At 39.2% G+C, this 18027-nt stretch overlaps 1 protein-coding gene across 1 annotated transcript; it reads left to right on the top strand.

Moving 5' to 3' along the window:
* The first annotated feature begins 15585 nt into the window (after nt 1-15585).
* On the top strand, nt 15586-17728 carry LOC128661534 (zinc finger protein 862-like). The gene is made up of 4 exons (XM_053715780.1): nt 15586-15699; nt 16118-16347; nt 16420-16652; nt 16881-17728. Exons 1-4 carry the CDS (start codon nt 15586-15588, stop codon nt 17486-17488), a joined length of 1185 nt encoding a protein of 394 aa, XP_053571755.1. The 3' UTR covers nt 17489-17728.
* The last annotated feature ends 299 nt before the right edge of the window (nt 17729-18027 follow it).

Below are 18027 nucleotides of genomic sequence, written 5' to 3'. Positions count from 1 at the left end.
AAGGTAGTTTATGGGTGTAGTGTACTTTTTTGCACTTTAGTTATGAGTTTTAATGTTATGGCGTTGTACCATAAAACTCATAACTACTGACCTTTTAAATGCGGTAGGACTCTTGACAGGGTAGGTGTGTACCACTCACTTTTTGGCCCCTCCCAGGACAGACTCGTAATACCGGCGCTATGGAAGTCCTATAGAAAAAAGACTTTAAGAAGTTTCTATGTAAGTCGTTTTGCAGTAAGGCCAAAGAAGTGAGCGGTGACCTAAACCTGCAAGACGCTTTTTCAGCCTAACGCACAACTCGTAATCTATCCGATTGTTTTTTTTTTTATTTATATGTGAATACATGTATTTACAGACATTGTAAACACCATTTATATATGTACACTTGGAGCCCTTTGCAGTTAAAGGGACACTGAACCCAAATTATTTCTTTCATGATTCAGACAGAGCATGCAAATTTTAAGCAACTTCTAATTTACTCCTATTATCAATTTTTCTTCATTCTCTTGCTATCTTTATTTGAAAAGCAAGAATCTAAGTTTAGGAGTGGCCCCATGTTTGGTTCACAACCTTGCTGACTTGGTGGCTAAATGTCAGCCACCATTTAAACAAGGCTGTCCAGGGTCTGAACCACAATTCTGACTGGCTTCTTAGCTTAGATGCCTTCTTTTTCAAATAAAGATAGCAAGAGAACAAAGAAAAATTGATAATAGGAGTAAATTGGAAAGTTGCTTAAAATGTTGTGCTTTATCTGAATCACAAAGAAAACAAATTGGGTTTAGTATCCCTTTAAGTAGATGAAAACATGTAAAAACATAATTATGCAATATTCATATTCAAAAGGACGATTATTACTGTAGGCTTTGATTGATTTTTTATATTTCTTTTGCTTCCTAATTATATATTTATTTGTACTACTATAAACTCTAATATGATTGTAATAAATGATGCATATTAAATTTGACCTAAAACTTATATGTGAGAACGTTGAAATGTCTTTGTTTATGATCCCATTTAATTGGACATTTGCCTCCTTTTACCTCACCAGTATAACCTCCCTTGCTTAATGGGGACAGTAGATTTATATCATATATATAGAAGCTATCTCCGTACTGTAACCAGTAAATTGTAAACTCACAATGCACCATAATGGATATGATTTAAAGGATTACTTTCTGTTATAATTTTTAAGCTAAATAAACAAACATATTAAAGATAATAAACATTAATTAAAAACCTACTGACCTATATTTTCTCCAAAACGAAGTTCATAACGTTCTAAAAGTTATACTCTTTTATTCGCCGATGATGTCACGTTATCCTGCCCACCTATTTCAGCACTGCATGTTCAAAATACTTAAACCCAATAACTTTGTGTTTAAGTGCCATTTTGAAACCTAGGTATTGTTAAACGGATTGGTACAGAGCAAAGGATACCCATGGAGTGGGTTTGGAAAACAATTAAATTTGCAGACAAGATTTCTGATATACGGTAGAGATATGTTACTGAAATGCTATTGATAAAAAGCGTATTTGGGGTAGTTAGTTAGTAACCAGGATAGAAAATATTTACTTACAGTGGCCCTTTAATGTGCTTATCCCCCCCCCCATTTGGATCAAGGCTCTTCTCAACTTGTAGTTGTTTTGTTTAGTCTGTTTAATTATTTGTATTTATTTTTACCATGAACCAGTGTCATTGTGTTCCCCTTACATATGTACCCAGGTTTACCGAATTCTACAACCCCTTTGTAAATTAAATTATAATAATATAATATTACTAATAATATTAATAGTTTTTTAGGCAAGCAATATTGTTATAAGAAAATGCTCTAACATTTTTTGTTACAACGTTACAATTAAAAATGTTTTGTTTGTGTGCATATGTAATGCGTGTGTGTAAGTGTGCACACTATGTGTGTTTGTATGTGTAAGTGTGCATATATAATGTGTGTATGTGTATTTGTTATGTTAGTGTGCACATATGTGTGTTTGTGTGTGTAAGTGTGCATATATGTGTGTATGTGTGTTTGTATATGTAAGTGTGCACTATGTGTGTTTGTGTGTGTAAGTGTGCACATATGTGTGTTTGTGGTGGGGGGTGAGTAATGTGTGGGGGTTTGCTTTTGTGGATGTATGTATATATATATGTGTGTATGTATGTTTATGTGTGTATGTATGTACGTACGTACATGTTCTATGTGTATGTATGGGTTGTTAATGTATGTGTGTGTAAATGTACACATATGTGTGCATATATATGTGTGTGTGAGTGTGCACATATGTGTGTAGGTATGTTTATGTGTGTAAGTGTGCATATATGTGTGTATGTGTGTTTGTGTATGTAAGTGTGCACATATGTGTGTAGGTATGTTTGTGTGTGTAAGTGTGCATATATGTGTGTATGTGTGTTTATGTGTGTATGTATGTACGTACGTACGTGTTTATGTGTATGTATGGGTGTTTATGTATGTGTGGATGTATGTGTGTGCAAATGTGCAGTTATGTGTGCAACTGTGCATATATATGTGTGTGTGTGTGTGTGCACATATGTGTGTAGGTATATGTGTGTGTAAGTGTGCATATATGTGTGTATATGTAAGTGTGCACATATGTGTGTAGGTATGTTTGTGTGTGTGTTTGTGTTGTGTAAGTGTGCATATATATGTGTTTGTGTGTGTAAGTGTGCACATATGTGTGTAGGTATGTTTTTGTGTGTAAGTGTGCATATATGTGTGTAAGTGTGTACATATGTGTGTTGGTATGTTTGCGTGTGTAAGTGTGCACATATATGTGTAGGTATGTTTGTGTGTGTAAGTGTTGCACATATATGTGTAGGTATGTTTGTGTGTGTAAGTGTGCATTATGTGCGTATGTGTGTTTGTGGGTAGGAGGTGCGTTGAATGTGTGGGGGTTTGCTTTTGTGAATGTATGTGTGGATGTAATGTATATATATGTGTGTATTTGTGATATGTATGTGTGTATGTATGTTCGTGTTTGTGTGAATGCATGGGTGTTTATGTGTGGAATGTATCATGTATGTGTGTTTGTGGGGGTGGGGGGTCTGCATGTGTGTTTGTATTTGGTTTTGTATGTGGTAAGCTTGTACTTATGTAAAACCTGAAAACCTAACAAGTAAATTAGTATTGATGTGTGTGAATATAACCTTAATTTTAACACCTAGCAATTCTGGAGCCAAGCCTAACAAAGAATTTTATTATTACGCAAGGACATTCACACAGGAAACAAGCAAAATTGACAGCCCTATTGATTTAATGTCATAACAATTTACGCATTCTCCTTTAGATAAATATTCTGACAGAAACAGATACTGTATCTCTTATCTGAATAGTAGCTCATTAAATACAATAAAAATATTTTACTCCTAAAGGAGATTTGCCTACCCGGTCATTTTTTTAAAGTGGTGTTAAACTTAAAAATTCATTACCATATATGCCCAGATAACAAATAGAGCTAAAAAATATTAGGGCAATGTGCTATAGCATTGCTTATGAACATTCATATTGCTTTACTAGTCCTAAAGCCCGTGTACACGGGCCTTTTTTTGCAGTACAGCGGTCCCACCCCTTGCTCCTCTCTCTATCCCCCCCTCCTCTTTTGGCTCACTCTTTCTCCCCTCTCTTTTGCCTCTCTCTCTCTCCCCTCTCTCTTTACTCTCTTACTCCCCCCCCTCTCTTTTACCCTCTCTCTCTCCCACCCTCTCTTTTGTTCTCTTTCTCCCCTCTCTTTTGCTCTCTCTCTCCTCCCTCTCTTTTGCTCACTCTCTCCACCTCTCATTTGCTCTCTCTCTCCCCTCTCTTTTGCTCTCTCTCTCCCCCTCTCTTTTGCTCTCTCTCCCCTCCTCTCTTTTGTGCTCTCTCCCCCTCCTCTCTTTGCCGCTCTCTCTCCCCTCTCTTTTGTGCACTCTCCCCCTCCTCTCTTTTGCTGGCTCCTTCTCCCCCTCTCTTTTGCTGTCTCTCTCCCCCCCTCTCTTTTGCTGTCTCTCTCCCCCTCTCTTTCTGCTGTCTCTCTCCCTCCTCTCTTTTGCTGTCTCTCTCCCTCCTCTCTTCTTGCTGTCTCTCCCCCTCTCTTTTGCCGTCTCTCTCCCCCCTCTTTTTTGCTGTCTCTCTCCCCCTCTCTCTTTTGCTGTCTCTCTCCCCCCTCTCTTTTGCTGTCTCTCTGCCCCCTCTTTTGCTGTCTCTTTCCCCCTCTCTTTTGCTGTCTCTCCCCCTTATCTTTTGCTGTCTATCCCCCCTTCTCTTTTGCTGTCTCTCTCCCCCCCTCTCATTTGCTGTTTATCTCCCCCTCTCTTTTGCTGTCTCTCTCCCTCCTCTCTTTTGCTGTCTCTCTGCCCCCTCTCTTTTGCTGTCTCTGTCTCCCCCTCTCTTTTGATGTCTCTCTCCCCCTCTCTTTTGCTATCTCTCTCCCCCCTCTCGTTTGCTGTCTCTCTCCCCCCTCTCTTTTGCTGTCTCTCTCCCCCTCTCTTTTGCTGTCTCTCTCCCCCCCTTTCTTTTTGCCTCTCTGTTCCCCCTCTCTTTTGCTCTCTCTCTCCCCCTCTCTTTTGCTCTCTCTCCCCCCTTCTCTTTTGCGCTCTCTCTCCCCTTCTCTTTTGCGCTCTCTCCCCCTCTCCTTTTGCGCTCTCTCTCCCTCCTCTTTTGTGCACTCTCCCCTCCTCTCTTTTGTGCACTCCCTCCCTCCTCTCTTTTGTGCACTCCTCCCCCTCCTCTTTTTGTGCACTCTCCCCCCTCTCTTTTTGCGCTTCTCTCCCCCCTCTCTTTTGCGCTCTCTCCCCCTCTCTTTTCGCTCTCTCCCCTCTCTTTTGGGCACTCTTCCCCTCTCTTTTGTGCACTCTCCCTCCTCTCTTTTGTGCACTCTCCCCGCTCTCTTTTGTGCACTCTCCCCCCTCTCTTTTGTGCACTCTCCCCCCCTCTCTTTTGTGCTCTCTCACCCTCTCTTTTGTTGTCTTCTCATCCCTCTCTTATGCTGTGTCTCTCCCCCCTCCTCTTTTGCTGTCTCTCTCCCCCCCTCTCTTTTGCTGTCTTCTCTCCCCCTTCTCTTTTGCTGTCTCTTCCTCCCCTCATCTCTTTTGCTGTCTCTCTCTCCCCCTCTCTTTTGCTGTCTGTCTCCCCCTCTCTTTTGCTGTCTCCTCTCCCTCCTCTCTTTTGCTGTCTCTCTCCCCCCTCTCTTTTCTGCTGTCTCTCTCTCCCCCTCTCTTTGCTGTCTCTCTCTCCCCTCTCTTTTGCTGTCTCTCTCCCCCTCTCTTTTGGTGTCTCTCTCCCCCTCTCTCTTTTGCTGTCTCTCTCTCCCTCTCTCTATCCCCCCTCTTTAGAGCTCTCTGTCTCTTAGCAGCCGGCCCCCAGTATCTGGCCCCCACCCCAGCCCCGCCCGCACCACACCTTGTCCCGCCCGTGTCACGCTGGCCCCGCCCCACATCACACCCGCGTGGCGCCCATCCGGTCACGCCCACATCCACACCCACCCAGGACACGCCCACTTCGCACAGTCACACACAATGCCAGGTTAGTTGGAAGGCCAAGGTGTGTTTGTCCTTGCACGCAATCTCTACCTGCGCATGGACAGCTTCGAAAACACATTTGGCCTTTTATTATATAGGATTTCTGTGCTTACTTTTAAGGTTGAAAGGAATATATAATAATCTATTAGAGTCAAGTAAAAGTCTAGGGCACTCTATCATGAGCATATCGGATAGAGCAGGGGTCAGCAACCTTGGGCCCCACCAGATATTTTGGAACTACATTTCCATGATGCTCAGAAAACCCTAAAGAGTGTCCTTGCTCGTCCTACAAGTAGAAAGTCGTCAGATAATTGGCAATCAGCCCACCCGCCTTCAGCCAATGAAAAAGACCAGGTGTAAAAGGTTCTGTTATATATATATATATATATATTAATATAATATATTATATATATATATATATATATAAATGTATATAATGATATTATATAGCTATAAAGATAACGATATACTATTTTACAAAAAAAATTAATTTTTATATATATATATATATATATATATATATATATATCTGTGTGTGCTGTGTGTGTGTGTGTGTGTGTGTGTGTGTATAAAGTTAGATAGAAATATGTATGTAATAAATGTGTATGTACATTTATATGTATGTGAATGTATGTATGTGTGTAGTGTTTTAAATATAGATTTCAATACAAAATCAGTTTAAAAGTTAGTAAAGAACTCCACTATTTGACCTTAAAGGGACATTAATGCCCAAACTGCAAAATCACTTGAAAGTCTGTTTCATTGTTGTAATACCAACGCACTAAACAGTCTATTATTACTAGGTAAAAGGCTATGAAAACCACCATGTTTTCTTTCATGATTCAGACAGAGCATGCAATTTTAAGCAACTTTCTAATTTACTCCTATCATCAATTTTTCTTTGTTCTTCTTGGTAACTTTATTTGAAAAGCAGGAATGTAAGCTTAGGAGCTGGCCCATTTTTGGCCTCAGCACCTGGGTAGCACATGTTGATTGGTGGCTAAATGTAGGCATCAATCAGCAAGCACTACCTAGGGTGCAGAACCAAAAATAAACCCAAATGGGCTGATCCTAAGCTTACATTCCTGCCTTTCCCCATAATTTTAAAAAGATTTCACCTTTTATTTATTTTAATGTTTTTACTTCATTTTACAGTCCCACAGGGGAGTTGGGGGTCTCCTACAAGAAGGCAAAGTAGAAGTTTGAAGTGTTGCCAGGAGACACATAATCTAGCTGCAGTCAAGGTTTATTGCCCCTACTCAGAAGAGAGATGTTTGCTGCAAAACGTCATGTTACAATTAGAAACGTAAAGTTTTGTAATGTCTGCTTGCTTTTCTTAGTTGCGGGTAGTGGCTACACTAGAATTGTAATTTAGCAAGACGACAAGGTAAGTTGTTTGCAGTTATTTTTTCACACAATGTGTTTTTATGTTTACTTTAACCTTTTTTTTTTTTTACATAAGAAGCATTGTCTTATATACCTTTAATTGGATAGTAAAGTAAAAAATAAACTTTCATGATTCAGACAGAACATGTAGTTTTAAACAGCTTTCCTTTTTTACTTACTGTATCTAATTTTCTTTCACCTAGATTTGGAGTTTTGCGGCCAAAGGGGTGCGTTAGCTACGCATGCTTTTTTTTTGTCCGCACCTTTTAAATACCCGCTGGTATTTAGAGTTCACAGAAGGGCTGCGTTAGGCTCCAAAAAAGGAGCGTATAAGCATATTTACCGCCACTGCAACTCTCAATACCAGCGGTGCTTACGGACCCGGCCAGCTTCAACAAACGTGCTCGTGCACGATTCCCCCATAGGAAACAATGGGACAGTTTGAGCTTAAAAAAAACCTAACACCTGCAAAAAAGCAGCTTTCAGCTCCTAACGCGGCCCCATTGTTTCCTATGGGGAAACTCTTCCTATGTCTGAACCTAACACCCTAAAATGTACCCCGAGTCTAAACACCCCTAACCTTACACTTATTAACCCCTAATCTGCCGCCCCCGCTATCGCTGACACCTGCATATTTTTTTAACCCCTAATCTGCCGCTCCGTACACCGCCGCAACCTACGTTATTACTATGTACCCCTAATCTGCTGCCCCTAACACCGCCGACCCCTATATTATATTTATTAACCCCTAATCTGCCCCCCACAACGTCGCCGCCAGCTACCTACAATAATTAACCCCTAATCTGCCGACCGGACCTCACCGCTACTCTAATAAATGTATTAACCTCTAAAGCTAAGTCTAACCCTAACACTAACACCCCCCTAAGTTAAATATAATTTAAATCTAACGAAATAAATTAACTCTTATTAAATAAATTATTCCTATTTAAAGCTAAATACTTACCTGTAAAATAAACCCTTAATATAGCTACAATATAAAATAATAATTATATTGTAGCTATTTCAGGATTAATATTTATTTTACAGGCAACTTTGTATTTATTTTTAATAGGTACACTAGCTATTAAATAGTTAATAACTATTTAATAGCTACCTAGTTAAATAATTATAAAATTACCTGTAAAATAAATCCTAACCTAAGTTACAATTACACCTAACACTACACTATCAATAAATTAATTAAATAAAATACCTACAATATCTACAATTAAACCTAACACTAACTATCAATTAATTAAATTAAATACAATACCTACAATTATCTACAATTAACCTAACACTACACTATCAATCAATAAATTCATACAATAGCTACAAATAAATACAATTAAATAAACTAACTAAAGTACAAAAAATAAAAAAGAACTAAGTTACAAAAAATAAAAAAAATATTTACAGACATTAGAAAACTATTAAACAATTTTAAGCTAATTACACCCTACTCTAAGCCACCTAATAAAATACCAAAGACCCCCAAAATAAAAAACGCCCTACCCTATTCTAAAATAAAAAAGTTCAAAGCTCTTTTACCTTACCAGCCCTTAAAAGGGCTTTTTGCGGGGCATGCCCAAAGAATTCAGCTCTTTTGCCCTGTAAAAGACACATACAATACCCCCCCCAACATTACAAACCCACCACCCCACATACCCCTAATCCTAACCCAAACCCCCCTTAAATAACCTAACACTAGGCCCTGAAGATCTCGCTACCTTGTATTCACCACCACCGGGTTCACGATCGTCCTTGCTCGACGTCTTCATCCAAGCCCACAGCGGGGGCTGAAGATGTCTATGATCCGGCTGAAGTCTTCACTCCAAGCGGGAGCTGAAGAGGTCCATGATCCGGCTGAAGTCTTCATCCCCAAGCGAGAGCGAAGAGGTCCATGATCCAGCTGAAGTCTTCTATCAAGCGGCATCTTCAATCTTCTTTCTTCCGGATCCATGTTCATCCCACCGACGCGGAACATCCATCTTCACCGACAACTTCCCGACGAATGACGGTTCCTTTAAGGGACGTCATCCAAGATGGCGTCCCTCGAATTCCGATTGGCTGATAGGATTCTATCAGCCAATCGGAATTAAGGTAGGAAAATTCTGATTGACTGATGGAATCAGCCAATCAGATTCAAGTTCAATCCGATTGCCTGATCCAATCAGCCAATCAGATTGAGCTCGCATTCTAATGGCTGATCGGAACAGCCAATAGAATGCGAGCTCAATCTGATTGGCTGATTCCTATCAGCCAATCGGAATTCGAGGGACGCCATCTTGGATGACGTCCCTTAAAGGAACCGTCATTCGTCGGGAAGTCGTCGGTGAAGATGGATGTTCCGCGTCGGCGGGATGAACATGGATCCGGAAGAAAGAAGATTGAAGATGCCGCTTGATAGAAGACTTCAGCCGGATCATGGACCTCTTCAGCTCCCGCTTGGATGAAGACTTCAGCCGGATCATGGACCTCTTCAGCTCCCGCTTGGATGAAGACTTCAGCCGGATCATGGACCTCTTCAGCTCCCGCTTGGATGAAGGCTTCAGCTGAATCATGGACATCTTCAGCACCCGCTTGGGCTTGGATGAAGACTTTGGAGCAAGGACGGATCGTTGAACCCGGTGTGGTGAATACAAGGTAGGGAGATCTTCAGGGGCTTAGTGTTAGGTTTATTTAAGGGGGGTTTGGGTTAGATTAGGGGTATGTGGGTGGTGGGTTTTAATGTTGGGGGGGGTTGTATTTTTTTTTACAGGCAAAAGAGCAGTTTTCTTTGGGGCATGCCCCGCTAAAGGCCCTTTTAAGGGCTGGTAAGGTAAAAGAGCTTTGAACTTTTTTAATTTAGAATAGGGTAGGGCATTTTTTTATTTTGGGGGTCTTTGTTATTTTATTAGGAGGCTTAGAGTAGGTGTAATTAGCTTAAAATTGTTATAATATTTTTCTAATGTCCTGTAAATATTTTTTTTAATTTTTTTTGTAACTTAGTTCTTTTATATTTTTTGTACTTTAGTTAGTTTATTTAATTGTATTTATTTGTAGGTATTGTATTGAATTTATTTATTGATAGTGTAGTGTTAGGTTTAATTGTAACTTAGGTTAGGATTTATTTTACAGGTAATTTTGTAATTATTTGAACTAGGTAGCTATTAAATAGTTAATAACTATTTAATAGCTACTTGTAACCTGGTTAAAATAATTACAAAGTTGCCTGTAAAATAAATATTAATCCTAAAATAGCTACAATATAATTATTCGTTATATTGTAGCTATATTAGGGTTTATTTTACAGGTAAGTATTTAGCTTTAAATAGGAATAATTTATATAATAAGAGTTAATTTATTTCGTTAGATTTAAAATTATATTTAATTAGGGGGGTGTTAGGGTTAAGGTTAGACTATAGCTTTAGGGGTTAATAAATTATTAGATTAGCGGTGAGGTCGGTCGGCAGATTAGGGGTTAATACTTGGAAGTTAGGTGTCGGCAATGTTAGGGAGGGCAGATTAGGGGTTAATACTATTTATTATAGGGTTATTGAGGCGGGAGTGAGGGGATCGGATTAGGGGTTAACACATTTATTATAGTAGCAATGAGGTTACGCGTCGGCAGATTAGGGGTTAATAATTGTAGGTAGGTGGAGGCGACGTTGGGGGTGGCAGATTAGGGGTTAATATAAAATAGGGGTCTGTTGGTGTTAGGGGCAGCAGCATTAGGGGTTCATAGGGATAACGTAGGTTGCGGCGGTGTGCGGTCGGCAGTTAGGGGGTTAAAAATTTTAATAGAGTGGCGGCGATGTGGGGGGACCTCGGTTTAGGGGTACATAGGTAGTTTATGGGTGTTAGTGTACTTTAGAGCACAGGAGATAAGAGCTTTATGAACCGGCGTTAGCCCAAAAAGCTCTTTAAACTCCTGACTTTTTTCTGCGGCTGGAGTTTTTTTCGTTAGATTTCTAATGCTCACCTTCAGCCAAGACTTTAACTACGGCGTTAGAAAGATCCCATTGAAAGATAGGATACGCAAATGGCGTAGGGGATCTGCGGCTATGGAAAAGTTGCGGCTGGAAAGTGAGCGTTAGACCCTTTCAGACTGACTACAAATACCAGCGGTAGCCCAAAAACAGCGTTAGGAGCCTCTAACGCTGGTTTTGACGGCTAACGCAAAACTCCAAATCTAGGCGTTAGTTTTCTTGGTATTTTGGGAATTAGATGCTGATTGGTTTTCGGCCCTCCTTGTCAATTTGCTTACCCATGCTTATATGAATATGAAAGAAACATTGGGGGTTTTCTGTATATTTAAAGGAACAGTAAAGTAAAAATTAAATGTTCTTGATTTAGATAGAGAATGTGATTGTAAATAACTTTCCAATTTACTTCTATTATCTAATTTGCTTCATTCTTTTGGTATTATTTACTTGAAAACAAACCAAAGCAGGCTCAGGAGCAGCAATGTACTATTCGGAACTAGCTGCTGATTGGTTGCTGCACTTGTATGCCTCTTGTTATTGGTTCACTGGATCTGTTCATCTAGTTCACAGTAGTGCATTGCTGGCTTTTTCAACAAAGGATACAATGAGAATTAACGGGACGCAATACTCATATGCTAAATCACTTGAAAGTGATGTAGCATAACTGTAAAAAGCTGACATGAAAATATCACCTTAACATCCTTATGTAAAAAAAGAAGATATTTTACCTATATTTTACCAAATTATTAAGCTCACAGAGTAATTGCTGTAGTGAACAGTTATACTTCAGCTGCTGTCTAGCTACAAGTAAAAAAAAAACAAAAAACAATAGCCATCAGCAATTTAGCAGTACTGAGGTCATGCTTTGCTTTGCTGCGATCTCATGAGAGTTCACTGAAAATCTTTGTTTGATTTTCATAGTTAACTTACTTAAAATGAATAGGAAAATAACATGACTGTGCCTGCACATGCTAGATTCACACGTCCTGGGACTAAGCATTCTGATTTAATCTGTTTAAAGTCTCTTTACAGCGGAGTGTAAATATCTTCCTTTTTACATATAAATGTTCAGTTCAGGCAACTTCATAAACAGGATTTCAAACAGTATTGCACCTTTGTTACTGGGCTTTCAAAAGGAACCACCCCTTCATAACCAGGCTTATAAACAGGATTGTGCTTTCGTGCAAAGTACTTAACAACCGAAAACATGTTTTTCTATTGCCGTGGGCTTTTAACAGCTGAATTAATTTACGATTGTAATCACTTAAAGGGGACATGATACCCAAATGTTGAAGTACTCTGAAAGTGATGCAGCATAGCTGTAAAAAGCTGACCTAGAAATTAGCACCTGAATATCCTTATGTAGAAAAGGAAGATATTTCCCTCAAAATTTCTTAAGTATTCACACCCAATGTAAAAAGACTTTAAGCAGCCAATCAGGATACTAGTCCCAGGACTTGCAAGGGAGCATGCATCTGGCATGTGTAGGTACAGTCATGTTATTTCCCCTGTTCATTTTAAAGTCATGAGATCACAGCAAAGCATAGCATGACTTCAGCACTGCTGATGCTTATTGGCAAATTTAAGCAAATTTGATATTAGAAGTAAATTAGAATGTTTCTTAACCCTTTCACTGATAAGCCTTTTTTCACCCCAGTGGTGAGCCAAGTTTGAGCTTTTTTTGCTAGCTAGATTTAAACGTTATTGTAAGTTCAAATTTCAGTGAGTGACCCACGCAAATTATATATTATTTTTTTCAGCAGGCTCCATCAGATTCACTATATACAATTGTTACATTTATAATTCATGGCATATGAGATAGCTGTGGCAAAAAACTGGTAAAAGAAAAATATATATATTTTTGTCTTAGATTTTAGAAAATAAAACTGAAAAGGGCCAAGTGAACACTGCCATCATGGGTAGCCACATGTGTATAAGCCCATGCAGGATTTGGGGGTTTATAATATACATTAGAGAGGGTACCATTGTTACCACAGTGATCACTGACTATACAGACAAATATCATATCTTTTTTTGAGAGAGGGGCTTTGTCTAAACCTTTTTTAGGGGTCTCTACACATATCAGATTATTTTTTTGTGTTTTTTGCTTTCTACTTTTTTTTTAAGATTTTTTGTGTGGTACTGCTCCATGACCAACAGGGATTCTCTTTCAAATTAGGGGTCTTGGAGTTTTGTAGCTGCTATGGGAGCTGAGATTGAAGGGTTTGAAGAACCCTTACTGCCCTCATCCAGCTCCCTAGCAGCTACAGTGAGCTTCCTTGTTCTGCCCCTTTTGTGATGTCACCACGTATGAAGCCTAGGAATGCCACCCATTAGGTCATCAATTATACCCAGCCTGTAAGTGAGGGTGATCACGGTAAACAATGTTTGATCAGCTAACCCCCCTACAGAATGAGTAGGGCTTGTGAGGAGCCTATAGGTGCGATGTGCAAGATGAGAACGCCTCATCATGCGCATCAAAGGGGTTAAAATTGTATGTTCTGTCTGAATCATGAAAGAAGAATTGTACTTGACTTGTACACCCCTATAGAGACCAAAAACAAATTATGTAATCTAGGTTTCCATTAAATTGATTGAAATTGTCTAAACCAGGGGTCGCCAACCTTTCGGACCTCAGGGACCACTAAACTCACAATCTTGAGTCCGTGGACCACTAAAATGAATTTTTTTAAAAAGGTACAAACCTCTATAATGTGTGTGTGTGTGTGTATGTATATATATATATATATATATATATAGAGAGAGAGAGAGAGAGAGAGATAGATAGATAGATAGATACAGTATATAGATATATAGATACAGTATATAGATATATAGATACAGTATATAGATATATAGATACAGTATATAGACAGCGCATATGAATAGACCGGTCCGGTCGCCAATGGCGAGTAAAAATTCCTGCGGGCAAGTAAAATTTACAGTTTACCAGCCCGGCTGGCGATCTCACCATTGGCAGCTTTGCACTATTTTTTGGGGGGCAAAATGTGTTCTTTTTTATTCATACTGCAGCCGCACTATTTCCCGCACTATTTTTGCAGCGCCTTAACACTACTACTATCAATACTAGCGCAGCGCATTAATTCCATCTATCTTGCGCAGCGCATTTATTTCCATCTAGCTTGCTTGTCCGTTGTTAGTGATGTCACATCAGGGCGTACAGTGTTTTTAGGGAGCATACGCACTTTTATTTGGGAGTATTGATACAAGCTTGTGTTCCGGATGATACATTGATGTCACAGCAAAGCTCCTCGTTAACGGCAGACACTTTATGTTTTGTGGGGCACCTTGTTAGCGATGTTGCAGCTGATGCACGATTTTGTATGGACTACAATAGCAGCGGAAATAATGAAAGAAAGTGCTGCTCAGGTTTGCATTACTGTATATTTTACTGACATACCGACCATGCTTCTGGAAGTTACCTTAGCAATGTCACAGCATACGCACTATTTTTTTGGGAGCAGAATACCGGTAGCAGACACTGCAGCTCAGGTACTGATAAATCCTGTTCCATTTCAAAGTGATGGCTATCTTAATAATGTCAGTGAACCATCAAAGAAGAAGAAGGTAGATGATGCAGAAAAGAGAGAAAGGGCCAGACAATATGAAAAGGAAAAGAGAGAGAGACAATTCAAAGACAGCTGGATGATTAATGATAAGGGGGAAAAGAGAGAGTGGCTTGTGTACAACAGCTCAAAACAGGTTATGCTATGTAGTGTATGCCAGGCATTTTCAAACAAACGGAATGCATTTGTGGAAGGTACCAGCACAATGAACTTGAAGGTATTCGATCAGATGAGCTTTCATCAGGTCATCTGTGGAGTGTCCAGTGTGAGTCAAACCGAAAATTAAGCAGACTGAAACACCTGCTGGACAGGCAATCGCTACCATGACAAAGGCACAGACAGAGAAACTAAAACTACTGTTTCGCAACGCTCATCTCCTTGCCATTAAATCGAGGCCTTTCTCTGACTTTCAAGATTTGTGCAAGTAAGTAAAGTGTATGTTTTTATTTGTTTGACTTTTCCCTATAACTGTGTGCTTGGTTTATATTACTTTTTTATATCCCAAATGCTAATTTTTATCTCTTGACTATTTTGTTTCTACAGACTTGACAAAATGAAGGGTTTGGATGTGGGAGATACCTATCTTAATGCCATATCAGCACGGTCATTTGTACACTTTATTGCACAGGAAGAAAGAAAAACATACCAAAAACAAAATATGCAGCTGCCAAGTTTCTTGCAGTCTTGTGTGATGGTTCAGTTGATAGTGCAGTGGTGGAGGAAGAAATTATTTATGCTAGATTTGCAATAGAAGGCAAGGTACACACAAGATTTGTGGCTTTGCAGTCAGTTGAAAAGGCTGATGCTGAAACAATTTCTCAGGCAGTAAATGCAGCAGTTACACAACACCTTGACCAGTCGTGGAAGGAGAAAATAGTTGCAATAGGCACTGATGGAGCAGCAGTGATGCTGGGAAAAAATGGAGGAGTTGTGCAGAAACTAAAAGGACAGAGAAAGCATGTTGTTGCAATTCACTGCATGAGTCACCGCTTGGAGCTCAGTGTCAGGGACACAGCAGCCAATAATGAGAGTCATCAGAAGTTAAAGGATCTACTTCTAGGGTTATATTTTATTTTATCACAAGTCAGCACTCAACCGTGCAAATCTTAAGAACAGCTATGCTTCTTTGAAAATGAGGCCACTATTGCCTACACGAGCAGATGGGACACGATGGGTAGGCCACTTCTGGCGTGCACTTGACCATTTCCTCAAAGGTTACAAAGCAATTATACAACATCTTGATCAGGTATGTAGACCTCTGCCCCTTCCCTCTGCTATCTCTATCTCTCCAGCCTTCCCTTGCTTTCTCCCCATGTCTCTCAAGCCCCCTTTTCTCTCCCTCCATTTCACCCTCCCCACTCCTGTTCCTCACTATCTGTCCCTTTCCCCCTACCTCTTATTCCTTTTATCTCTCCTGTGCTGCTGTCATTCACTCTCTCTGCCTTTCTCTAGCTCTCCCTCCCTCTCTCTGTCTCTCAAAATTGAGAAACCAAATCCCAGAGAGAGAGAGAGAGAGAGAGAGAGAGAGAGAGAGAGAGAGAGAGAGAGAGAGAGAGAGAGAGAGAGAGAGAGAGAGAGAGAGAGAGAGAGAGAGAGAGAGAGAGAAAGAAAGAATAAAAAATGAGCAATGGGGAATTATGTATTGTATACTACTTTATTTCTAGGTCCAATCTCCTGATGCAAAAGGTGTGAGAGGAGAACAGCAAGCAAAGGCTAGATGCTTTTACAGAGCTGCTACAAGTCTGTCAATGGTCCAGTATGCTTGTTTCATGTATGATGTGCTTTTACAGCTATGCAACTTGTCCAACACTCTTCAGAACCGAAATGCAAGTGTTGCAGATGTCCACAACAGTTTGGAAGTGACAAAAAAAATACTGATCGCTCTGAAAGAGAGGTATGTACTTTTTTGTTTTGTTGTTGTTTTGTTCTATAAGAGGTTTTGTTCTTATGTTCATATATGTTCCAGGCCTGTACCTGGGTCACTTCTTCATTCTATTCAGTATGATGAAGAAGGCACAGCAAGGTTTGAAGGAGTTGAGTTGAAAGGAAAGAATGATGCCTTCAAGAGTTCAAAAAAGAAGTTTCTGGAAGCAATACAGTCCAGCTTTGAAGATCGCTTTGAAGACATTGAAGAAGGAGTTCTTCAGGCAACATCGGTGACATCCTTCAAAACATGGCCTGACAAAGAAAACTCAGAAGGTATTTCTACATTTAAAATGTAATTAGAGATGTTCTCTAATCATGTAAAATATTATTAGGACATATTAAACAAAAATATATGAATTACAATTTACATATATTTTGTTTAATATGAAATATACATTTATTTTGTTTAATATGTCCTAATTAGTATAGTTTATTTTAGTAGAGCAAAAAAAATATGCATCAAACATGTTTGCAAGGAATTTCTTGTTTTCTTTCTTCCAGACTTTGGCAATGAAGACATTGTAACTCTGACCAGTCAGTTTCAACCAGTACTAGAGGCACAGGGTGTTAGTTGTAGGGAAATAGTGAATGAATGGACAGTTCTTAAGACTAGTTTGTATAACAAGAATGACTGGGAGAAGAAGCTGAAAACGGTCACCTGGCCTGAACTCAACAGAGAATTCGGAGATAAATGTGGCCATCTTCTGAGTTTGATGGACTTGATCCTAACCTTGCCAGTCAGCACATCAGAATGTGAAAGAGGCTTTTCCAAAATGAAGATGATCAAAAGTGACTGGCGCTCCTCCCTCATAACTTCAACATTGTCAGATTTAATGATTGTAAACCTTCATTCTGCACCAGTAGATCAATTTGATCCAAGTGATGCAGTAAGGCATTGGGCAACAGCAGGACCAAGAAAGAGAAATGTCACATACAAAAGGTCTACAAATGAAACATCAAATTTAGTAATTGCTGAGGTTGCAGAGGTTCCAATCCCTTTTGATCATCTTGAAAATGATGAGGAGCAAGCAGAAGAGTTTGAGGTGTCAAGACTTAATGAGGTTTATGATTGTGAGTTGAACTTCCCAGAGCACTCTGACTCAGATTGACATCTGTTAACAGTTTCAACAATGTTTCATGTGCAGCATAGATCAGTTACTTTCTGTATTGACTTCAATACAATGGCTGAGGCTCAGTTACTAATTTTATTTTCAAATTTGCTTAAAATATATCAATACTAGTTCACTAAAAGTCTAATTTCGCACTATTCCATAGTTCAATGACTGTATAATTGGACCAATGTCAGGAATGTATACAAAAATAAAGAATACAGGTTTGTGAGATTATAACAACAAGGTGTCTTTTGTCCTTTTTAATGTATAATGTACACATATGCAGAATGCGCACGGGCGAGTAAATTTTCCTGCGGGCTGGTAATTTTTGGCAGTTACTCGCCCGATGGGCGAGTTCAGTTTTTGGGTAATCATAGGCCCTGTATAGATATATAGATACAGTATATATAGATATATATACGGTGTGTGTATATATGTATATATATATATAGATATATATATATATATATATATATATATATATATATATATATATATATATATATATATATATATATATATATATATATATATAT

The sequence above is a fragment of the Bombina bombina genome, chromosome 5 (genome assembly GCF_027579735.1).
Source record: "Bombina bombina isolate aBomBom1 chromosome 5, aBomBom1.pri, whole genome shotgun sequence".
NCBI classification, from domain to species: Eukaryota; Metazoa; Chordata; class Amphibia; order Anura; family Bombinatoridae; genus Bombina; species Bombina bombina.
This window is presented reverse-complemented; position numbering and strand designations above follow the sequence as displayed.

What these genes read in the sequence shown, in the direction of transcription:
- LOC128661534 (XM_053715780.1), top strand. Translation starts at nt 15,586, where the DNA reads ATGAGGCCACTATTGCCTACACGAGCAGATGGGACACGATGGGTAGGC. An exon ending in TTATACAACATCTTGATCAG is followed by an intron (nt 15,700 to 16,117) that starts GTATGTAGACCT and finishes CTTTATTTCTAG; the next exon opens with GTCCAATCTCCTGATGCAAA. An exon ending in CTGATCGCTCTGAAAGAGAG is followed by an intron (nt 16,348 to 16,419) that starts GTATGTACTTTT and finishes TATATGTTCCAG; the next exon opens with GCCTGTACCTGGGTCACTTC.